Source organism: Brachyhypopomus gauderio, chromosome 15, assembly GCF_052324685.1.
Source record: "Brachyhypopomus gauderio isolate BG-103 chromosome 15, BGAUD_0.2, whole genome shotgun sequence".
NCBI classification, from domain to species: Eukaryota; Metazoa; Chordata; class Actinopteri; order Gymnotiformes; family Hypopomidae; genus Brachyhypopomus; species Brachyhypopomus gauderio.
In genome coordinates, this window is record NC_135225.1 from 12,669,782 (window position 1) to 12,681,703 (window position 11,922).

An 11,922-nucleotide genomic window follows, 5' to 3' on the forward strand; every position below is an offset into this window, starting at 1 on the left:
AAAACCTCAGTCTTAGAACTTTAGTGCCAAATCAGACGAGTGTTCGGGCCACGTGTAAGAGCGTATTTAGCTGCAGGGATAAACTCTTTGATAAGGGGTTTAGCGAGTGGGCGTGGAGTGGCAGTTTGGCCATTGCTAATCTTTTTTTAAAGCCTGATTTTCTAGTTAAGCCAAGTAATTGAAAGGAAATTTCAAGATTTATCAGACACAAAACAGGCAAATCTGGTTTTGTGAAATCCCACTCCACATTGCAATTCACGTGTCATCGCTGAGGACGACTACTGATCCGAGGTCAGATTTCTTTACACTAAATAATGAACTTAACCACAAAACTTCAGAGATGAGTATGCTACGACCGAGAGAGCGGGTTGGATATGGACTCACCGCGCACAGGGATCTCCCCTGGACTCTTCTGTGGTCGGTAAAGACGCGCCCACACTGACCCGGTGTTTACATGACATACTTAACATGTATTCTACACGAGTTTCGCCACGCCACCCCCTCTAAATGTAATACATTTAAATAAAACAAAAGCGATGCTTTGGAAAATAGTATACCAAATAAATTATGACCGTGTTTCGGTTTTTTAACTGCTGATTACATTGTGGCTCACTATGGCTGTTCGAGATTATAATTATTTCCCCAATTAAAATAAAGTTATTATAAGCTTTATGATTATGCATAAGATGCTCTGAGACTATATTGTTATGGTCTTTCTACACCTCTATGGCCCGACCCGCGTGCCACCCCCGTGCTGACGTCACGGCGCGGCCCATGACGCGTGTTGTCGCTACTGCGCGCGCTACCGCGGCGCTAGAGAGTCGCTTATGCTTCCAGCTGTATTGGACTATTGCGTTGCTTATTTTGCGTGGTAGGAAGCGCAGCAGACAGTGGGCGGTCAACATAACAATGTATTGATAAAACGTGCGTTTGCGTAGCACCATTTGGCGTTGACTGTATTTAATAGACAGAGGAGCAGTCGCGCGCACCTGACAGCGGCGTACGGTGTTGGACGTACGACAAAGACGCAAACGTCGTGCTGCACCGCGCGTGCTCGGCTGCCCGCGAGCTCGTTTTAATGCATATGTAAATGTTTCGTTATTTTTGTAATATATTCAGTGTGGGTTATGGCCGAATGCACTCTGGGATTGCGGTGAATATGAATACAATCGGGATCTTTGCGATAGAGCGTCTGTAGTATCGCGTTTTGAGCTTGATTGGTTCCGAACACCCTGGTCCTTACGTTTTATTGTTTTGTTTAAGATCGCGACATTTTATAATAGAGTTTAGGAATAAGTGCTTTTCACACGCGAATGAGCCATCGTGCTGCACGCCTGAAGTGAAAGACACGGATTCAAAGCAACGGAGTTCAATCAATGGGGTTTTGATGCCATCATAGAAAGATTGAGGTGAAGATGTGGGTGAACCCAGAGGAGGTCCTGCTGGCCAGCGCGCTATGGATGACCGAACGAGCGAACCCATATTTCGTTCTTCAGAAAAGAAAGGGACACGGAGAAGGAGGCGGCGGACTCGCTGGTAAGGGCCTTATATCTTATTTCATTCTGTTTCGAGCAAAGGCAAACGCGCTTTAATGTCTTAATTGACTTAGTTCAATCTGTGTGCAACTACGGCTGCTGAATTTCGTAGATGTTTGCAGTGTGTATCATCAACGTGGCATAACAAGGTAGCAGGTGAACGATCAGCTGTTTTGGGACACGCATATGTCGCGAGCGCTTGACAGGTGCGTGGAGTTCATCTGTGCACACGTTTTAGCTCTCGTTGGTTATTCATTTCAATGTTTTAATATACTAGAACGTTGTTTTCAATATTAGAAATATACTACAGTATTTTACACTATATTTACTAGATTTCTACACAAAAATTAAGTCGGATCTTTTTTTTGTATCACAGTAATTGATTATTCATTAAAGTACTTCTAGTACCAGATGAACCTTATTTATGGAAATATTTTCTCTAAATATTTAATTTCATACATATTGCAGGAGCTATGTCAGTGACTGTTGTTGTGCTTAGTTAGAATGACTAAATGTTCAGAAGTAACTGCTTTAAGAAATAAACTTGTGTTTCATAAGATGTTATTCATCAGCTGATTAAAAGGTCACTTGTTTACAGCTGAGCACGTGCTGTTCTCAGCTGTTAAGCGCGTTTCCTTGGTACTGTGGCACAGGCCGCTGTGAATGTCTGCCGAAACACGGAGATATCTGAGACGTTCCTGCTGAATCACTGGTGCTCGTTCACTGCTCGAACGGCGCCAGAGGCGGAGAGGGAACGAGGCCTCCAGGCATAGCAGGTGCTCTCCGTGAGCTGCTTCATTCATGCTGTGAGGTTGAAGATGGGGTCTTGACACATGCGGTGTGAGCTGCCCTGAAACATGTGACCCTCCAGTGAATCTGTGGACCGGGTACCCTGCACATGCAGATCTCCATCTGTGGCCCATACTTGTATTGTTTTGTTTCTCTGGTATTGTTTTGACTATACTGGATTTGGTGTGGATGCAGAGCCGGAGTGGCTAATCGGGAGATTCGGGAGGATTCCCGATGGGCCGGCTCATGTCAATCTCTAGTTTGGGCCGATTGGGAGGGAAAAATAATTTTGGGCCGGATTTGGGCATGAAACTCCCGGGCTGAAAAAGGAGCCCACTCCGGCCCTGTGTGGATGAAGAGTGTGATGATTTTTCTAAGGATTCATTCTATTTTGGGAGTCATGGCAGAGTGACTATGTTCAGAGCCTCAGAGCAAGTGAATTGCTTCTCATTGTAATTCAAAGTTCAACTAATAATAGACAACATCTGACACATTCGAGTACAGTAACTGAAAATAATTCCAGCCAACTAATACCTAACCTTGGTTATAACATCTACATCACCTTACCTGGGTAACTTCACAACATCCACACCACCTACCCTGGTCACCTTCTACATCCATGTCATCCATCCTGGGTTTCTATGGTTTCGTACCTTTACTGTCAGTGCTATTCTGTAGTGACTCAGTTTTTCATTATTTTATTTCCTGATATATTGAAATATGGACACTACCATGGAGTGAACCAAGACTTTAATCTCTGTTTATTCATTCTCTGAAAAATCAGAAGCTTTTCTGTGCCTCCCTGTAGAACTGTGTAACATAACAATCTTTAATCCTGATAAGTCACGCATTTTCCTGCTGTTGTCCATGGGGTTTACAATCTTACACATCTTTGCTTTACCCGCGTGAGATGAACAAAATCGGGCCTACCATCTGATGATTGCTTTGGTTGTTAAATAAAGCACACGTTTTGAGAAACAGATCTTTGAACCTCATTAAATCTCCAATTTGACTAATCCTAGAGAGGTTAGCAAATGTGTGGGTCTGCTGGTTTCCGCCAGGGGCAGATCGCTAGCTGCAGCAGGGCCTGCCACTTCGTTGGGCGACGGTGATGTCATCGTTATGTAAATGCATGACCGGCGTGCCAGTTGGCGCTGAGAGGGGAGGCCGAGAGCCTGGCACACAGGCTCCACCCTCTGGGGCTGGGACCGGATCCCCAGAGGAGGCTGGAATCGAGGCGCACGCACCACACACAGCGTTTGGCACTGATAGAGAGAGCATGCAGTAAACCTAAGCTCTCAGCATTAGTTAAGGCCCCTGAGAAGCACAGCTTAGGCTGACTGGCTTCAGGCTGGGCGACTTTCCACACTTCCCAGCACTTTCCACGCTTTCCTTAAGCGGATGTGTAGAGAATGTGATTGGCTGCCAGGCCCAAAGGAACCTGTTTATCATTGGCTGCTCATGCAAAGTTTATGAGGGTTAATGAAACCAAAGATTGTGACTAACCCCATGCTTGCTTTGCATTCGTCCTCCACTGGCGAGCTATTATTATTATTGTTGTTGTTGTTGTTATTCTGTGGATGCAGAGAATCAAATAGTCATAATTCTCTGTCATGTATCTAATAACTGGTTGTTCATAGCTTCCAGCATTGAGCCCCATGATGTGTTCAGGTTATTAAACAGACTAGGGGTTATTCAAGTTAAGAGAAAGGAGAAGCGTCGTTTTCAGCTGCAGAGATTCAAGGGTACATGAGATTGCTCTCCAGTTTATAGTTCTCCACCACAGACCTTTTAGGTTCATGTAATTTGAGATCGTATCGATTTTAAGCCTTCGCCCTACCGAGAACAATGGCCCGTCTGAGGAAAAACTGGGATCCAAACGCAGGAGACAGTTAAAAGAGGACAAAAATGACAACAGTGTGAGGGAATGAAGCACAGGCTGTGGTGTCCGCATGGAGCAGAGTGGGTCGTATTGTACACCGGTGAATTCAGGACAGGAGGTTCCGCAAATGACCTTGCCCCTGGCTCTGACCTCAAAACATCACGTGCTGCTCGGAGTTTCTCTCAAGCAGGCAAGGATAGCACAGCTCAGCCTGGCCGAGGGACAAAAGAGGGAAGTGAAATGGTCATATGGCTGTGAGAGGCCTGCAGACTTTCATGGTTACTGCCAGGATTTGTGGCCATTTCCCCATTAGAGGCAAAGATTGAAAATTCAGTGTGTGAATCTGCACGTTTTACACGGGAAAATAGCAGAGTTTGTAATGAAATATCCAAGTGTAGAGCCAAATGTAGATCAGAATGTCTGTGTCTGAGTGATTGGTATGTGGGTAATGCAAAGAATCATGTTTGAGCGTTGACAAAGAACAGGATGAGCAGGCTCCTTCCTCAGGTTTCAGGTTGAAAGAGGATTTATTTTTGAGGGAGTGTTTGTTTTAGGGATATGGAAAAGTCCAACACTGGTTTGGGTCTCATCATCTTTGTCATCCTCTGTGAGTTTCTGTTTTCCACTCACCTGATTTAGTCCTACAATAATCTGTTGGTTACTTTGTTTTGGCTGGACATGGACACCACATGATCACATGATCATCTTTGTGGATCCAGGCGTCATGTTCACATGGGGTTGCTTAGGGATGTGGTTCAAAGCAGATCTGATTTGAACCACAGTGTGAATATCAGACGAAAGTCTGGTATAAAAGGAGAAAATCTGATTTGAATGGCAGAGTATTAGGACATAAAAAAGCTGCAGAAATTATTCATATCTGATTCAGATTCAAATCTGCTCAACTGATTTACCAGTATATTGGTTGCACTCATGCATTTAGCTCAGATTCAGCTTGTTAATTTTTCTACAGCACATTAAATTAGACTGTAATAGCTTACTAGAGACATATTCCCTGTCGATGCCTGGCTGAGTGTTTAGAGGGTTACACACATTCAAACAAAGACTGAGCCATTGATATGTGATTGTATTCAGACACCTTGTTTAAGCTGGCCCTACAGCAGAAGAGCTGGCTCTCAAAAGGTTGTGTGTTTGCACCAGCATGTGTAGTTTCGTGTGTGTGTGTGTGTGTGTGTGTGTGTGTGTGTGTGTGTGTGTGTGTGTGTGAGCATGCATGCGTGCGTGTGTGCGCTGCATGGATGAGCATCAGTCAGTCTGCACATGCAAAAGCGAGTCGTCCCTGGAGACCAGTAGGAAGCCCAGTGCCAGCAGATCTGTGCTGCTGCTTTTGAGTGATTCTGATCTCTGTGATTCTCGCATCTCAGCCCCAGGCTGCTGTCGGTGGCTTTATGGCGAGGGTTTGTCCTTGTTCACAGGGCAGCTTCTGGCCTTTTATTACTTCAGCTGTTTAACTACATGGCCAAAGCCTCATTTCTGCTCAGAGGTTTCTTAAGCCCTTTTCTGTTTTGATTATGTAACAAACCAGTGGGCCCAGTGATCTCTTGCTTTGTAATTCTAGGGCTCTTTTCTATGTAAATGTTGGAATTTTATAGTGGTTCTTGGGTAAGTAAAAGGGTCTGACTGTTCTCGCATTGTCACTGCCTGTTTGATGGTGTGAAACCATTGTGCCCAGATGGTGTTAAATTGTACAGCATTGCTGTAAATACAATATAAGTGTGAGAATTCAGTGGTAGCTTTTAGATGGCTCCAACAAACACAGTGACTAACAGTGATTCATTCTCTTTAATATAATAGAAACTAACATACACTATATTTCCCATTTTCTGTGTAACTCGGTAACAACTACACGCAATGTACAAACACACACACCTCAAAAAAAATCCCCAGTTCTAAATCTGGATGGTGAGTGAGTATGGACACGTCTGAACAGACATGGACTTTACAGGGTTACTGCAAAAATCACTGCGTCACTGGTCATAGGTTTCTGGATCCTGAGTGCAAGGCGTCCGTCTGTTCCCTTTTAAAAGTAAACGTGCTTTCTTGTAAATGAACCTATGTGCAGTAGCAGTGTTTCTGAACAAAACAAGCAGCTCTCTAGAACCATGACGTGTAGGCTGTTCCAGTGAACATCTCAATTGAACACTGATGGAGAATATTCCCATATATTCTCGGTTCCTCTGTGGTTACTAAATCTGGAATTTCTTGTATTCCTGCAGGTTTGCTGGTGGGAACTCTGGATGTAGTGCTGGACTCCAGTGCACGTGTGGCCCCTTACAGAATCCTTTACCAGACTCCTGATTCGCTGGTGTACTGGACCATTGCCCACGGTATGCTACAGGCTCTCAGGAGCCATAATGTGTCCTCATTGGGAAATCCTCCCTTACATCTGGCCTGTCCCTGCCGATCATTGCCAGGCACCTCCTGCCCCACCAGGCCTCAAGGGGAAGTGAAGTGCTGTGAAATCATATCGTGTTTACTCTCCCCTCTTTAAATGACGTGGAACTTTTGGTCCTGTAACTGTATGACTGCAGTAGATGTCAGTGTGTGGGTAGGTGGAAGTGTCCTTGTGTAAACTGCTCTGTCTCTCAGCCATGATTTACAACAGCCCCTCTTGTGTACACTGCTACTGGAGCACTATGGAGTCTAAATCTCTGCCTCTCGCTTGAAGGCTTTTAAGAGCGGTGCATCTAAGCGTGCTTAATTGAATCTGACCATGGCACTTACGTGGCCGAACATAACATATTTCCCTAGTCTCCTAACGAAGGTCACAGCGCTGTTGTAAGCTGTGTGTTCTTCAGGAGGTCGAACTGCGGTCTGACTTTTTGTAGTCATCACAGGTTTAGATTCCCGCTGCAGGTTTAAGGATGGGTGAGTAACAGAAGTGCAGTCTTCACCGAGGAGATGTTTTTTTTGGGAGAGGGAGGGGAGAGAGAGGGACATCTAGCCCTCCTGAGGGGAAGTGTTGCCTCCTCTTTGCACTAATGTGTATTGAGTGCAGCTAGAAGGTGGGGGTTGGGTGGTGGAGACTGGGAGGGGTTTCACTACTTCATCCTCCTTCAACTCCCAGGCAGGGCAGAGACGGCTGTAGCTGAAATGCTCATTGCAACGGCCTACATGTATCTTATTTCTTCTTTTCTTTTCATGTTCTATTCCTTCTTTATCTATCCATCGATCTCTTTTATCATTTTGTGTGTTTAAGTGTGGGCACTCACTAATATTAGCCAATGAAAACAAGAGGGTGGGGGGTATGTTCCTCACACATGAGATCAGCTATATGTCCAAAATGTCCAAAAATGAAATGAATGCAAAGGGCACCTGACCTACAGTGTTCAGTCTGAGTGGCCAGCAGAAAAGACACCAGAAGAGTCTAGAAAAGGCCGGGGCGTCTGAAGTTGCTGTAACCTGATACCAAGCAATCAATAAGTAATGAATATCAGGAACTTTTGTGACGGGGCATGATGACCAATAGGGTAACTGTGCATCATGGGCCTCTTGCATGTTCTAAGGATCACATGCATGTCACAGTGATTGTTTGTGTGTGTGTGTGTGTGTGTGTGTGTGTGTGTGTGTGTGTGTGTGTGTGTGTGTGTGTGTGTGTGTGTGTGTGTGTGTGTGTCTGGCAGGGAGCTCCCGCAGGGAGGTCACTGAACATTGGGAGTGGTTGGAACACAACCTGCTGCAGACCCTGTCCATCTTCGACAACGAGAATGACATCACCACCTTCGTCAAGGGCAAGATCCAGGTGGGACACCCCATCCTCCGGGGGGATTCCGGAACAGATCTCTTTCTCTCCCCCTGCGGAACAGATCCCTTTCTCTTTCTGCTGCTTTGAGAGCAATACTAATTAATCACAACTAATAACAGTTAGATCCTAACACCATTTGAATGAACTGCGTATGGTCAGCCTACTGAATTAACTATGCAGATAAAATATGAAGCTTGGTTCATTGTACATAGAGATTATTACAGACAACTTCAAAATCGAAGTGCAAATGAGCTTACCTGCTTCCTGATACTGGAGAAAGACTTCTCATGATGGATGGATCGATCGCTTTATTAATCCCAGAGGGAGATTCATTTATTGCAGTAGCCCAAGGTGCAGAAACACAGTAAGCATTAAACATCGACCATGTGTAGAGGACAGGAAGCAGAGCGTGTTTGTATTTTGACTATATCACATAAGTCTGTCTCTCAGTCTCTCTGACACAACGTTATTTGATCGCTCACTCTCTCACACTCTGACAGGGCATCATTGCGGAATACAACAAGAACCACGACATCAAGGAGGACGATGACACTGACAAATTCAAGGAGGCCATTGCTAAGTTTCGCAAGCTGTTTGGCATGCCGGATGAGGAGAAGCTGGTGAACTACTACTCCTGCAGCTACTGGAAGGGCCGGGTGCCCAGGCAGGGCTGGCTGTACCTCAGCATCAACCACCTCTGCTTCTACTCCTACCTGCTGGGCAAGGAGGGTGGGTGTGGCTGCTGGATAGTAGCGTGCATGCATAATGCGGTGGTGTGGTTGGGTGTGGTTGTGTGTGTAGGCCGTGGTGTAGGGGGTTGTGTGCTGCTCTTGCAAAAGTAATTCCTGTTGTGTGTAAAAAAAAAAAAAAAAAAAAAAAAGTGTTTGTGAATAATAGAAAATCATAGTTGAGATTCCTGGTAATTGTTTCTTGCTTGTTGCGTAAAACATATGACGTGCGTGCACATGCACAACAAAGTAGCATCTGGGTTGATGGAACATTTGTGTATGAGCTCTGTCCAGAGTGCAGGATTTTTGTGGTGATGGCGCCCTTTGCGTCCCCTCTGTAGCCAAGCTGGTGATGCGCTGGGCGGATGTGACGCAGCTGGAGAAGAGCGCCACCCTCCTGCTGCCGGACATGGTGCGTGTGTGCACACGCTGCAGCGAGCACGTCTTCTCCGTCTTCCTCAACATCAACGAGACCTTCAAGCTCATGGAGCAGCTGGCCAACATCGCCATGCGGCAGCTCCTCGACAACAAGGGCTTCGAGCAGGACCGCTCTCTGCCCAGGCTCAAGAGGAAGTCACCCAAGAAGGTGTCGGCCCTCAAGAGGTCAGTTCCTGTTAGGAACCCGTGAAGTGTGAGGTGGCACAAGGGAAGAAGGAGAATCAGGCTTCTGTTCTACTGATTAATAAAATGCAGTGGCGATTACCCAGCATGCCCACGGAGGCTAGCTACACACTCTGTGCATCATCCACTTCCTGTCATAACCATGACAGAATAGCTAGAAGATATTTTCAAGATAGTGATTTGTTTATCTACAGTACGAAAAATGTTACTTACCCAAATTTAATTTTTCACTACTACCAGGGTTATGTTTGTTTCATGCAACGATGGAGGCAAGACACTCGCATTTCACACTGGAAGCACGTTGTCAGAGCTTGAGGTTGAAAGCAATATATAAAATAAAAGTATATGTGTCGAATCGTATAATAATTCATCTGAGATACTGGCGCTCATTTTGCATTCATTAGGCGTGTCCTGGTGAGCACTGGCGTTATAAACTATTTCCTGGAAAACGTCCATGATGGGTTTGATGCAGGTATTTTATGGTGCTGAAGACAAAAGGGTGAGAGGAATGTGGGTGTGACAGTGAAGCACAGTTGGGATTCACACCGGCCACCAAGACCATCTCCCAGTAATTCACATGCTCGTAAAGTGATTTAAACCTCAGCGAGGTGCTGAAGCCTCATTGCCTTTGAAGACGAATTTGAGTGTTCAAGCACATTATGCAGTCCGAAAAGATTATAATGAAAATCTCTGGAATGTGACTATTTGCCAAGCTAATAAAAGTCAAAGGTGCAAATCTCATTTCTTGCAAAACAAGGACACAGCAGGCCATCCGAGACCCAATAATTCTATAATAATTAAAAGTTTGAGCCGAGACTTTGCAAGTGCTCATATGCCTCCTCATAGCAGTGTGATGGTTGGTGTAGGTCAGTATGATGGTCACCTAGCTGCCTCGCACATGGACAAGTTTGCAGGAAATCAGGGGTTGAGTCTGACATAAACATTGCTACCGTTGTTGAAGGCACTCAATGCCATGATGTCAAGTAGCAGGAATCAAGATTTCTGGACTTGTAGTATAATCCTAGAGAAATCCTACTACTACTAGACAGTAGTTTTTCAGTGACTGGAAAACTCCCTTGATATGTTTCTGACCGACACTGACCAAGAGGCAATCTTGAACAACATGCCTCCTGAACAATTTGCGTCTTGAACAGCATGCCTCTTTAAAAAGATGAATAATTTCTTAGACAATAATGTTCCTGACCCTGCGGATGTTCCTGAACCTGCCACTGACGTTTGCACATTTTGGTGACCCTGGTCTCTCTCCTCCACTCGTCCAGGGATCTGGATGCCAGAGCGAAGAGCGAACGCTACCGAGCGCTGTTTCGCCTGCCCAAAGACGAGAAGCTGGACGGCCACACGGACTGCACGCTGTGGACGCCCTTCAACAAAACGCACATCCTGGGCCAGATGTTCGTCTCCACCAACTACATCTGCTTCACCAGCAAGGAGGAGACGGTGTGCAGCCTCATCATCCCTCTGAGAGAGGTCAGTGAGAGTGTGCCGGATGCAGGTACCTCCCTGCCAAACCCCACAGTAGTCCTACTCGGCGCTCAAATAGCTAGAATGACATGTGATGTGAGAGTAATACCAGTGCTGGGCATGTTGGCTAAGATTTGGAGTGCCCCCTGTGGAAGCAGGAGGTAAGTGCAGGAGTTATTTCAGATGTTCAGGCAGCAGTTGAGGGTGAGACTCGGTCTGCAGTAACCTTGTTATTGAGCCTGTTCTGAGCTATGAGATTCATGCCGCAAGGTGACCTCACTGGCCAGAGATTTTGATTTCACCAAGACCGGGCAATTTTAGAGTCCCTGTCAGTGGTAAGCCGATTTTTGGGGCAGTTATTTTTGAATGCTTTGACCTATTAGGGAAATTACCAGGATGGAAGCCTTAGTCTTGTTTGAGAAATATTTTAATTTATTTGCATCCCATGAATAAATACTGACCCTGTTAATATATCACCACCGTTATGTGGACTGTAACATCCCCATGGAAACAGCTTTTTTTAAGGAAGCCAAATATGGTGAAGATGAAACGCCAAAAGATTTGATTTAGGTCCAATTAAATCGCAAGTGACATCTAGTTTATAAGACTAGGCCACCAGTATCACACCACACATGATTCAACATGATGAGGCACAGACACCATGAGACGCACTCTGGATATCAACGTGGGGTGATCATCTTCACCATATATAATGCTTGGATTAAATTTGACATAATGAGTGCAGTCTTGGATCTGCGGTTTGTCAGAGATGAATTGGATATAACCTTAAATTATGACCTCATTTTCCAGGTGCTGTTTTATTTATCAAAGTGTGCACGTCTGGTGGGGGGGGATTGTTAGATGTGGTGACCTTAAAAAGCTGAAGCAATGGGCTTGTAGTTTCCATTGGTGTTTGGTCAGGGTTGGTAGTATTTGGTAGTGTTTAGTCGGGTTTGCTGATAGTGAGTAGGATTTCCTAGGGTTTGGTAGTAATGTATAGGATTTGTTATGGTTTGGTAATGATGGATAGATTTGGTAGGGTTTGATTAGTGTTTGGCAGTGATTTAGTAGGGTTTGTCAGTGATTGGTAGGGATTGGTAGTGGTGGGTAGGGTTTGGCAGT

General features: G+C 45.3%; 1 protein-coding gene across 1 annotated transcript in view; it reads left to right on the top strand.

The window, feature by feature from the left end:
• Positions 1-798: 798 nt before the first annotated feature.
• Positions 799-11,922, top strand: part of tbc1d9 (TBC1 domain family, member 9 (with GRAM domain)) — a 25,493-nt gene continuing 14,369 nt past the window's right edge. The window contains exons 1-6 of the mRNA XM_076974403.1: positions 799-1,536; positions 6,441-6,551; positions 7,848-7,966; positions 8,470-8,698; positions 9,039-9,300; positions 10,599-10,806. Coding sequence (XP_076830518.1) covers positions 1,416-1,536; positions 6,441-6,551; positions 7,848-7,966; positions 8,470-8,698; positions 9,039-9,300; positions 10,599-10,806 — 1,050 coding nt within the window. The 5' untranslated portion in view covers positions 799-1,415. The remainder of the gene's footprint in view (positions 1,537-6,440; positions 6,552-7,847; positions 7,967-8,469; positions 8,699-9,038; positions 9,301-10,598; positions 10,807-11,922) is intronic.